Raw genomic sequence first — 12782 nt, 5'->3', positions numbered from 1 at the left:
TCTCTAAATCAGTGGTATCAACCTTTTTTTTTTTTTCTGGCTGGGACACACATGACAGATGCTTCACGTGCATGACACTGAACATGACTGTCACGGGGCTAAATGTAAACATACTCTGCATCCACAGGAACCCCTCAATCCCCAACAATGGGTCAGAGCAGAACTAGGGCATTGCCCATATATCTCACCATACAAAAATATTTTGGTTCTGACATCTCAGTAAAAGCAAAACAAACTCACTTTACTGGCAGACAATACTCCTCTTTATGAAAAGACAGTAATTTACCACTAATGCTTGTTCTATGGAGAACACAACAAATAAGTGATACAAATACCTACATGCTAGTAAAATACCTCATCTCAGACACACAAAGAACTGACCTTCAATTATAGAAAGACCACAAATTATAAATATGGAGACAAACTGGAATGGAAAACCAAAAAAGCCACTCTGCATGCAGTGCAAACCTGGAGAAATGGAAAGAGAAATACAACACCTAACACAGTCCCAGGATCTGCAATAATGCACACAAACTAACCTGCACAAAGTTACACCTGTATTATGGAATGCACTCACAGTAACAAGGCAACACTACAAATATTAAACCAGGCTCTAAACACCAATACACCTATTAGGAAAACAGAACAAGCTAAGTTGCTATAGATCCCCACACAGAAATAATTGTAAAACTATCCTAATAAATGTTACAAAACAGCTGATGAACAAACAAAATAACATCCAACAATTAAACATAAAAATTATTAAATTGTCTAAATAAAATATTTCAAAAAAGCAGACATCACATATCCAATTAAAATGGTAGTCCAAGAAAAATGTAAGCCACCTTTACTTACCCTCTCCAGCAACTCTCCTACTCCTTTCCCTTGCAGGTCAAAAGCGCACACTAGAAGCAGCAGTGGCTGCTGAAGCTCTGTTCTCATGGTCCTCTTCCTTAGGGCCCACAGCCAGTCGTCTTTCCCCCCCCCCCCCCCTCGACTTTCTTAGCCACAGGGATGGGCTTCTGTGGCAGCCTTGCTTTGCATGGTTGGGCTCCTTTGCTATGGGATGCCCCACAGGCTAATCTGAGGCTTCCTCCCTTCCTACTCAGACTGGCAGCGAGGAGGCTTCCCGTTGGCCCGCCAGGGCAGGAAAATGTGAGAAGGGACATGCAACCGTGGCAGTAGGACACCGGGAGCTGTGACACACCTGCTGGTGCTTGGCAACACTGTCATGACACCAGTTGAAAATCATTGCTCTAGATAACATTAGATAAGCAATTCTGCTTTTTTTTGTTCTCCTTAATACAGGCCGATACAGTAAGGAGCAGCAGGAAGAGCTGCATTAGTGCCAGGCACACCTGCGTTTGCCGCACACAGTCCGGCTCACCTACTGCTCGATACTGTTAAAACCACATTCAAATTCAAGCTGTGTCCAACGCACGCCCATGAAGCGCAATCCATTTTGCTTTATACAGCGCCTATACAGTATCCTGGGTGTGCTGGTACCTGTCATTTCAAATGACAGGCACCAGAAAGTGGATCCCAACTTTAACCAAAGAGAACCTAAAATCCCCTCCTCCCGAAGCGACTCGACATGTAAAATATGTGAATAAGTGTAACCAACTTACTTTTTGTTTTTCAGCCTTCTCTGCCGTCCTCCGGAGGGGGCAGCCGGTGGCGAAAGCAGCTTCCAGCGGCCCCCGCCAGCATGGACTGACACACGCCCGTAGTGCACGGGCGCTCAAGCCACCGAAAGCACACGCACACCTGTGCGCCGTGACGTCATGCGCTTTGCTGGCTAGAGCACCCAAATTGACGGGCGCTCAAGCCAATGAAAGCACATGAACGCATGTGCGTGACGTCATGGTGTATGGCACGCCCGTGCATGTGCTTTCGGTGGCTTGAGTGCCCATGCACTATGGGCGTGCATCTGTCCATCTTCGCCGGCGAGGGCCATGGGAAGCCGCTTTCGCTGCCAGCTGCCCCCTCCAGAGGATGGCAGAAGGCTGAAAGGGCTGAAAGAAACAAAAAAGTTGGTTACAGTTCACATTTTACATGTTCGGGAGGAGGGGGTTTTAGGTTTTCTTCTGGGGGAAAGTTTTCTGTCTACCCTTACCCCTTCCTCTAACGCAGGGGTAGGAGGTAAATTAGCAGGTTAAACGCACGGCTCAACTGCAGGTTAAAAAGGCGATAGTCGGGGCGCGTGTTACTGAATGGGGGGGAATAGCTGATCCGATCGTTTACATCTCATATACATGCCGCAGGCGGAAGGGGTACCCGTTGATTTAAAGAAGCGGTAAGGATGGGTTAAAAGGGATAGTGAATTGCAGGTTGGGCTAACGCGGCAAAATTGTGAGTAGAAAGCGGGTTAGAAACAGGGTAACTGCAGACACACTTTACTGTATTGGCCTGATAGCTAGTTTTTCCATGGCATGTAAAAATATTTTTACTCAACTATTTTAAGAGCTAAAAAAAAAATTCACCCTTTATCTCAGGGTTAATCAGAATGAAAAATGGATTCTAGTGAGCTTGATGTAACTGGCTACTACTGCCTTCATGCTAGGACCAAAAAATGTTAGTGTTGTGAATCTGCCATGAAAAAGGCTGTTGATATTTAAAATGCTTCAGTACCAACTTCTTTTATGTAACTCAACTGGCATGGCTTTCTAAAGCTGAGTTCTTTTGTTTTGTGGGGGGTGTTGACATTTTGGAATCTGTCTATGCTGTGCTGTAATCTACATCAACCTGCTTAAAATGTTTGGGGGGGGAGGCAATGGAAAGAAATGCCTAAAGGCAAGAAAAATGAAATCAGTTTGAAATGGCTTGTCCAGACACCACCGTAAGAGCCACAGCATGTTCTAGATGCCTTGTGGTACAATTGCTAGAGACCAAATCTGATGTGGAGTTTGCCATATTTTTCTGAAATGTACTCTGATCTATTGGGGACCCCTTTTGCCTTCAAAAGCAAACACCCACTAGGGGAAGACATCACATGGCTATAATATATTCTGAGGCTTGGCTTACTCTGAAGCAGCTGCTTTTTTTTTCCCCCTCTAGCATGCAGTAGGGGAATAAAACCATATTTGAGCATTGATGCATTAAAACATTTAACAGAATGACAGAACCATTAGGCTTAGTCTGTCCAATTTAGTTTTACAGTTTCATAAATCCCAATTGATCTCTGCTTTTCCCTTCACTTTGCAGTTAAGTATGTATCTGATACTTGAAGTACTATTTACCTTGACTACCCCCGTTTGTAGGCTGTTCAAATGCATACAGCATCCAACCAAAACAATATTGCACTACAAGAGATCATATTCCTACATCTTGAACACAGATTCTTAATACTGACCTGTTCTAAATTTGTTAGAACTACAGGAAACCTGAACCAATGTTTTCCTGTTAAAAGTATTTTAAGGCATGAACGCTTCAGATACATGAGGCTTTTGTAGGAATCAAAACTATTTAATTTTTCCCAATGAAATGATTGTCTTTGGACACATTTCAGTACTTTTTACACAGCTGTAATGGGTTATGTTCCTTTTGACATCTCTTGTAAAATGAGCTGATTTGTCTAGTGTTTCACTGCAGGGATAGGCTTGTATGTGTTTGAAATAATTTTGGGATCTTGATTAGATAATGGACACTTTCTAAATCAAAATTATACATTCATTATTTCTAGGCATGTTCAAATTGATCACTAGACATTTTAACTGTCAGGTTATGGTGACAAAGCTTTCTCTGCCCTTGTGTTGCAATGTCCTCTAAATCAGCAGCTGTAATATGGATAAGGGTATATAAAATGGGAAAATTCCTTGTAGTGAGGCTAGGATAAGAAAAGCAAGACATAGCTACCTACTTACCTTGAATTTTGAATCTTAAACACATCTGTAAATACTGTCTTTCTGAATCTGATATGCTTTACTTGCCAAAGACTGAAATCCTTTAACTCTGACTAACTGGCAGTTTTCTGACTTTAAAGCTATCCTGTTAGAATGCTCTTCTACCTTATTAACAAATTTGCTTTGCATATGTAGTAATACTGCATCTGTAACTTCACTGTCTTTTCTCTGCATGTTTAAAACCTTTTTCTTTCCTTTTTTCTTTCAGTTTTGGTCTTTTCAATGGGCAAAGAAGGGGTCCATGGAGGTGGATTGAATAAGAAGGCATTCTCGATGGCAAAATATTTGAGAGACTCTGGGTTTTAGTTAGGCAGAAATAAGTATTAAGGTAAAATTGCTACTAAACTTTCCTGTTGGTGAACATAACACCTATATTTTTGGAAATGTTACTAGCAATACAGGTGATGGGGTGTAAACCTGTTTCTCCTTTGTATCCCTTGGTTGGTGGGGGAAGGTGTGTCTTTTTTTTTTATTTGTTCATCTTTTGTCATCTTTATTCATCTTCTTTTGTTTCCTTGTGTACTCCAGCATTGATTTTAGTCATGGCAAAAGAAGGTATCCATGGAGGGCAGCTCAACAAGAAAGCGCATCAAATGTCTACATACCTGGGCCAGCTTGGATGCTAAGCAGCCTTTCCCCATCTAGCTGTCAACTATCATCACATGCAGTTTTGTTCACAATGCTACCAGACTGTGGGTGGTAGTGACATTTTTTTTTTTATTTACCCAGATTTTTCTAATGTCATGATCAGATTACCCTTTTCATTGTTAACCACTGTATGTAACAATCCCATGTTTTCACACCATTATTACAGTACACAAAGATGATATGCATGAGGTTTGGATTAGAGGGATATGCCAAGTTTGGGAATTGCTTTTTCTGAGCAATTAATGTGATACTGTCTTCAAATTTAAATAACATGAAACAAAGTGCCGATTGTACAATCTATAATTTGATCAATGCCTTTTCAGCACTTTGAGCAGTTATATGGCTCATTTAGTCTTCCTTTCTGTAGAGCATGGTTGGGAGGAAAGTGCATGCATATCTATCTTTCTCCCTACCTTTTTCCATTTCATAATTTGTTTGCATCCCCTGTTTTTTAATACTGTGCTTCATTTGTTCAACTTTCAAAATACCACTGTATTTAATTTCGAGCTGCAATGTCTTGAATTAGTGTTTGGTATTGCACTTCAGTATGGTCTTACCTTACATGTAGAAGCACTTGCTTCTTGATAGTGCAATTGTAAAACTGCTTCAGAAGGTGCAAATACACTTCCTCCTGTGATCTTGCCAGAATTGCCCAGACTTAAGGATCAAGTACCAAACTACTTTCCCTTTTTTTTTTTTTTTTTTTTAAATGAAGTGCACAATTAAAGCAGAACTCCAGTCACGAACTCCTTGTTTCGTTTTTTGTATTCAGAAAATATCAGTGCCCCTTTAGATAACCAGCATTCATGCTAATCCTGTTCCTCTGAAGTTGAAGTGGCTGTGTGCATGGCATTTGTCATTACATGATGCAATGTTAAAGCTTAGAGATAAGTATGCTTATTTAACTTATACTTTCCAATTTTTACTTCCAAAGTCTAAAGCTTATAGTAACCAAATAGTATGCTCAATTTTGGGCATAATGTAAAACCTCCTTTAACAAAGCAATCTTCCTGGAAAGTGCATACTTGTTGACAGAATTGTTGTGCACATAGACCCACTTTGACTTTAAAACCTAAGGCCTAGAGAAATCTTGTCTGAAATTAAAAGGTATGGGCATATTCTAACTTTTGAAAAACCTGAATAAATTCACCTTGAAACACAAAGCCTTGATATATTTGATTTTTCAAGGAAAGGGACATTCCATCAGTCAGTAGCTTGGCTACATTTTTTTTTTTGCCAGCTCCTGTTCTGCAGTTGCACTGTATAAGGCTACTTTTTATGGACATTAGCCCAACATAATTACTAAGGGTTTCAGGTTTTCATAGGACCAATTTTATTTGCAGCTTGGGATTTTATAAAAATGTGGTGTCCATTGTGTGTGGGGAAAAAATAAAACTACCACCTTTAGTTATGTACTGGTAATCAAGACATCTGACTAATTTGTCAGATCATTAATTGGTAACATTTAATTGCAGCTTCAATACCAATGTTGGATAAGGTTTTTCTTAATTGTTGCAGCAAAAAAGCATTTCTAAATAAAATAGTATTTGACTTGTCAGACCCTTGCTGCAAAAACTGGTTAACTGTGCTTAAATTGACAGTTTAGGTACATGTCAGGTGACTAGAGCACATGGAAGTTTACTCATGTCCAATTAAAAGTGCATTCTGTATACAAAAGAACAAATGGGAGATGGTATTGGATAACTGACTTGGCTGTTTTGTGATGTTTTGTTTAAATATGTACTCCGTGCCATATTATTCAACAAATGAACTGTTACTACTTGAGATCAATTTCAAGTGATTGGTGAGGGCTTCTCTTGAATGGCACTGCTATGGGGACATTCTAGTATTTGCTTCTATTGTTTGGGCCTTGTGGATTATGTACAAATTTAAACAATCTTGTCCATTTCTTTCCCTGCACTTTTATTACATCTGGGATACAGTCTAACTCATCTGATTTTAATATGCATTTCAAAAAATGCCATAACTAAAACACCTTGTTTACAGACAGATGAAATAAAATTTATTCCAACCAATATCCAGTTTGACTGTGGTTCTTGTGTGAAATAAGTGGCTTTTGAAATTTGAGGAATAAGGGACAAAAGTTATTTTCCTGCCTGCCCCAACTTAACCAGTTTACTGTAATGTAAATCTGTTAACCTCACTGCTTATCCCATTTAACTATATATTTAATGACAGTAACCTCCTATACAAACATTGCTACTATAAACTGGAAATGTAAAACTCATAAACTCAAAGGCAATTTTAAACTCTGAATTTCATAAATGTAGCACAATCTGGTGGCACATGTTGCTGTTGTATGACTATATGGAATACATACAAGAACAGTTTATGTACATTGTATATTATAACTTTACCTTTCAATATCTAATATACAAGTATACACATGACTTAGGGTTCTTACCCATTGCACTTTCTTCTGTCACTTATTGCTATGAAAATTCAGCTGGCATTGGCCACAAATTAAATCTTGGTCTAGCTTTTCAAACAAAACACCCTAAATTTAGTTTTGGTTGCATTTTTAGCAGTTTGTCAGCAAGAATGACAGCTTTTCTTAGTGTGGACTCTAGCATAGTCTTAAAATGGGAGGTTTATTTTTTTACTTAAGGGAAGAATTTGGTTTGGGTGTGTTACAATATTGCTTGCTTTTCAGCCAGAATCCAGTAAATATATTGAATATACTTCAGTTTACAGAAAAGTTCATGATTTTCTAGTAGATGAGTATTAAGAACATCTGCCTAGCCTTCATTTGTAGTAAAGTATTTACAGCTATTGTATTAACATGTGCCTTGTTTATATATGTAAAGTGGCTTCATGAATACTTTTTGTTCGCAAAATTGACAGTATTTAGCTTAACTTCAAACAATATTGCTGCTTGGCTCCATTTCAGCACTGTGCTGCAGCTGAACCACAATGCTCTCTTCATGCTGTTCATCTGCATCGCTGCTATCTGTAGCTACACTATCTTCATCTTCATATTCTGACGATTCTGTCACATTCTGCTGAGATTGAGAATCTGACAGCGCCCCAAAAGATTGAGTGCCGGAGGATGCCAAAGGCCTCAGTAAAGGAGTGTGTTCTGAGACTTCATTTTCTTGACTGCTGTCAGAATCAGAGTCCGAATCCCCATCAGAAGAAACAACCTTTTGTTTACACACCGGACAGGTCTTTTTAGTTTTTGTTAGCCAAGGGTCCACACACTTTGAGTGATATGCTGTCAGAAAAACAGAACAATTAGCAAGTTAGCTTTTTTTTTTAAACACGTCCCCTATTTCTTGAGCTGATGGCAATCTTTCTGGTTTATAATTAATTTCATTTGAACATTTTTTTTTGTATAGTGCTTTAGATGTAATTCCAAGGTGGCTGTCTTAGCTAAATACTACCTGCAATGTTACCATCCTTACACTCAAGCATACTGTTGTGTCCTGCACATGAAATTTATATAGTGATTCTCAGATTCCTTAAGCTTCATAATCCTGCAAGATTTTCATTTGCTGCCATTACACTGAACCTTTTCACTAGAGGTCTTATGTATACAGTTGTCCTAAAAAAAAAAGCATGTGATCAGTTGTAAGCACATATCCTATCTGCCTCCTTCCTGTGTCTTTTTGGGCAGAAAGTAACTAGTTTAAATTTTTAGTAGGAATGTCAAATATTCCAGTTAACTTTAATTCAGCTAATTCTACAGAAATGATAGCTGTGGTAGAACAGGGCCATATCTGAATTTACAGCTGTGGGAATGGGCCTCTGCACTTCAATTCCAGTCTTTCCTTGAACAGGCTAAACTACTACACCATCCTTCCACTTAACTATGTTTATGAATTATTGTATAAGATTTATGTACCATGAGAACAGGGAAGGATTCGGAGTTTATTTCCCTCCTCGTATTCATCCAGGCAAATAGGACACACATCATACTCATCTCCTGTAGCAGAAAACAATACAATAGGTTACTATATCTTTTTACTATGAAAATGTCCACTAACTAATTTTCCACTTGCTAGAGATAATAAAATATATAAACTATATTTAAATTGCTGGCATTTAAACTCATGCTGTGGTATATGATTCAGCATGCTAGCATGAATAACAATCAGAAGTGGCTACTTAGTGACCTCTTATGTGATTTCACTATAAAGAAACTATCTACTTAAACAATGTAGCCTCAGCTTGTGACACTTAAACAGTAAAAGGTTTATAGCTAAATATTTTAGGTGGCTTGCAAATGTTAAGGAACCTGCAGTGTTTTGATTTAATTAAAGATAGGTGCTGCACAGCCTTAGTCGTATCTTACTAATGTTAGTCCCCCTACAAATTTAAGAGATGTGATCTAAAGGTCTTAATGTTTGGCTTTTTTTTCTTCAAGTCAGTAGCAGAGGATCCCTTTTGTTTAGTTGAAGTTATTTAACAAATTTCTTACCTGACCTTCCATAGCTCAGTGTGGGGTACAGTGTAAACATTCATAACTAAAACATTGCATAAGAACAGCACTGCAGGAACTTAATAGGATCAATTATCTATACAATATGCCTTCTGGAACACCAGGAAATCCTTGTAAACAGCAAAGTCATCACTTCTCGTGGGGGGAAGAGAGAGACTAGTCATGAAATGGCTTAATTTTAAACATCTCCTCCTCTACAACTTGTACCTGATTCAGTAGAGGAAAGTGAATTGAGTAAGGACTAACTTGGCCCTTGATTGAGCAAGGTTGCCTTCTAGGCAGCAAAGGCTTTTCTAAACAGGGCCATATGGCCTTGGACCCCCACCTACTCTTAATCTTCAAGCTCCAACAGCCATCGTTTAGATTTAGAAGTTAAAATTTGTCCTGAGCTGTACTCTGCCCTCAAGTCACAAAGAATACAGGTGCTAAAGGGACAGAATGTGGGTGCCAGCACGAGTGCAGTTGTCTGCCTGTTAGTAGAAACAGCATCAGTTCAAGTGTCTTCTCCAACATCTACCCATCATAGGCTTTCAAGTTGCCCAGGCACATTACCAAGGAAAGGGTGGTTCCAAATAGGAATGCATTCTTCCTACCTTGCCAGGCCTAACCTTATGGTTCTGGTTGTAACTATATATTCAAGGATATTACAAACATGTTCCTATTAGCCTAACATTCAAAGTTTAAAATGAGACTTTAAAGTTGAGGATCACAGCTTCTTTTAATCCTAGTTCTCTTCTCTCCCCCCCCCCCCCCCCCTTAAAGGGTTTCCTTAGTGTTCATGTAGGTCAATCCTAATGAGTGGGTTATGCACCTCTGGCAGCTGATGGAGCAAAAACATGTCAGCTACACAGTCCTGCGCTGACAGCCTGCCTGTATTTAGTCTCTCTAGCAGATGGTGGTCATGCATTTCCCTTTCTGGGACTGCCTGTGAGTTTATGTAGCACTGCTCGCCTCCTGAGGTGATTCCACTCAGTGTCTCAGTCCAGTAGCCTTGACGGGCATGGTCCTAAATTCCAAATAGTGGTTGCAGGCCATTAGGCTTGGCAGTGAAGGCTTTAGCCCTCTTCTCCCATGGCTGGGACCCATTCCTACTCTCAGCCAGGGTGGGCTGAGCTCAGAAGTGTAACTTTTGTTGGGGGGAGGGGCTGTCCTCACATCTGGGAGTTCTGTGAGAAAAGTACAGGCACTGCTGATTGAGCAGGTGTTTGGCTAGGCTTCTCTCACTTTGGTGCACTGTAGGCTGCAGGATGCTTTTTTTGCTGCATACTGTTGGCTTGTGTCCAGGTGTATCCTTTCTCAGTTGTGCATGAAATTGGGTGTTCTTCCTTCTGGATGTATGTCTTATGTGCCCAGTTTAGGCATCTGTCCTGGGTGACAAATTTGGGCACCCAGTGGGAGGAGCAGGCATGGGGGCTTGGAAGCACATTTTTTGTATGCCCATATTAGGTGCAGTTGTATGTGTGGAAAAGCTAGGCATGAACCACCTTTGGGTTGTGTGCTTATAGCATGGTGCCCACGGCCCAGAAACCTACATGCCTATCTGGTGCCTGCCACATCACAGCCATTCAGCCAGACCTTTCTTTAAGCTAGTCAGTGCTTCCTGGGTGCTTGGAGATTTGCCTCCTTCCAATTTTGCTGATCATGGTCCATCTCAGTCTGAAGGGAGTGGAACTGAGGGAGACTCTAGCTTACAGGATGTCAGATTGAAGCCCATGGGGCCTGGAATGGACCAGGCCTCCTCTTCCTTGGAGTTCTTCCAGGGATTGCAGATATTTCTACAGGGCTGGTCTGCTAACGTGGTAGTTCCTACTAAGGTAGGTCCAGGCACTCAAAGTGCTCCTCTGCCTGTTTCCACAGTCAAGTGTTGTAGTGTAGTGCTGTGCAGTCTGACACTCAATTACAGGTGGATCAGGCTGATACTGGTGAGGAACAGGACATTCCCCCATCTTTGAAGCCATATAGAACTGTTCCTTTTCAGAGATGAGTTGCTGGGTCTGATATCTCAGACCACGAAGACCCTCAAGAGTGGCTGAGCCTGACTCCTTGGGGATGTAGGTGAGAAATCCTTTTGTGGTCACCCTGTGTAAGGCTTCTTGTTTTCCCCTCCTTGCTGCAAACCAGGAGTTGATCTGGAATGGAATGTGCCAGGAGCATCCTTTAAAGGAGGATGCATCTTAGTGGATTTATACCCCTTAGAATACCACAGGCCAGAGAGCAGTTGCATTTCCCTAAAGTGGATGCCTTTGTGTGTACTGATACGAAATGTACCACCATGCCTGTAGAGGGAGGTGTGGCTCTGAATAGGATAGGAGGATTCAAGCTATCTTGAAGCAAGCCTCTGAGGCAGTGATAACTAACTTGCAAATTGTTCCTTGCTGCACCTTGGTAGCTTGGGCTACCTAGCAGCTTTGGCAAGAGTCTGGTGCTGTCGGGTCTGATTTAGGACCTATGATAGAACCAGAGGTCGCCACCTTGGAAGATGCAAGCTATGACTTGGTGTACACAGGTGCCAGAATAGCTGCTTCAGTTATTGCAGCTAGGTGACAGCTGTGGCTATGCAACTGGGCCACTGATACTACTTCAAAGTCCAATCTGACAGGCGGAGCGCACTATTAACTCGTGGTTGGATGCGTGTTTGATGCGCTAGCTTTACCCCTTATTCAGTAAGGGGTAATAGCGCATCAAACGAGAGTCCAAACCCCCCCCCCCCCCCCCAAAACTAATAGCGCCCGCAACATGCAAATGCATGTTGATGGCTCTATTAGTTATTCCTGCGCGATTCAGTAAGTAAAATGTGCAGCCAAGCCACACATTTTACTTTCAGAAATTAGCGCCTACCCAAAGGTAGGTGTTAATTTCTCTGGGCACCAGGAAAGTGCACAGAAAATGGCGATACTAGGAGGTCCCAAAAGTTGTTAATTTAAAAAAAAAAATAAAAAAATGTAAAATCGGCTCGCGGGTTGAAAACCAGACACTCAATTTTGCCGGCTTACTGTCAGGAGTTGGTGCAAGGGCATTGGCATGCAGTGGAACATCAATAGAATGGGAGGCACAAGCGGTTCGATTGGCGTGCCTGTGGCTTACAGAGTGGCTAGAGGCATTGGGTGGTCTCAATAATGTCAGACAATATGACAATGGTGGCTTACATCAATCAAGGTGGAACAAGTTGACAGGTGTCAGAGGAGAGAGATGCACTCATGGTATGGGTGGAGCAGCATCTCCTAAGCATATCTGCCTCTCACATTGCTGGAAAGGACAATATCAGAGCAGATTTCCTCAGCAGGAGAAGCTTGGACCCAGGAGAATGGTAGCTGGCGGACAAGGCATTTCAGTTGCTGGTGGACTGCTGTGATCTGTTAAACTTCAACGCTAAAGTTCCACGCTTCTTCAGTCGCAGGCAGGACCCAAAAGTGATGGGCATAGACACTTTAGTTCAGAAGTAGCCACATGGCACCCTGCTGTATGCGATCCCACCTTGGCCTTTGATAGGCAGACTCGTATAAAAGGCTGTAAATCAAACCAACACTGTCCTTTTAGTGACTCTGGATTGGGCTCAAAGGCCATGGTATGTCAATCTCCTGAGACTTCTGGTAGGCAGTCTCCTCCAGCTACCATCTCGGATGGATCTATTATGTCAGGGACCCATGCTGCATGAGGATCCAGCTCTGTTCTTATGGTTTTTCCTTTGAATGGGTTCGGCTTTTGAAGCATGGTTATTAGCCTTTTATAATTTCCACTTTTCCTCAGGACTGGAAATTTTCTACTTCTCT

The 12782-nt window shown here is 41.2% G+C and overlaps 2 protein-coding genes across 6 annotated transcripts in view; one reads left to right on the top strand and one right to left on the bottom strand.

The window, feature by feature from the left end:
- PFN2 (profilin 2) overlaps window positions 1–6586 on the top strand; it is a 57871-nt gene extending 51285 nt beyond the window's left edge. For 3 of the 4 annotated variants that reach the window (XM_029615497.1, XM_029615498.1, XM_029615496.1), the window contains one exon: window positions 4431–6586. In XM_029615497.1, the coding sequence (XP_029471357.1) occupies window positions 4431–4528 (98 nt within the window). In that variant the 3' untranslated portion in view covers window positions 4529–6586. Of the gene's footprint in view, window positions 1–4110; window positions 4231–4430 lie in introns of all 4 variants that reach the window. The other variant, XM_029615499.1, reaches the window with a different exon arrangement.
- Window positions 6277–12782, bottom strand: part of RNF13 (ring finger protein 13) — a 318726-nt gene continuing 312220 nt past the window's right edge. For both annotated transcript variants that reach the window (XM_029615493.1, XM_029615494.1), the window contains 2 exons: window positions 8416–8496; window positions 6277–7785 (listed from right to left, as the gene is read on the bottom strand). In XM_029615493.1, the coding sequence (XP_029471353.1) occupies window positions 7430–7785; window positions 8416–8496 (437 nt within the window). In that variant the 3' untranslated portion in view covers window positions 6277–7429. The remainder of the gene's footprint in view (window positions 7786–8415; window positions 8497–12782) is intronic.

The sequence above is a fragment of the Rhinatrema bivittatum genome, chromosome 9 (assembly GCF_901001135.1).
Source record: "Rhinatrema bivittatum chromosome 9, aRhiBiv1.1, whole genome shotgun sequence".
In the NCBI taxonomy this organism is placed as follows: Eukaryota; Metazoa; Chordata; class Amphibia; order Gymnophiona; family Rhinatrematidae; genus Rhinatrema; species Rhinatrema bivittatum.
Note: the sequence above shows the minus strand (reverse complement) of the source record. Positions and strands in the feature narration are given on the sequence as shown.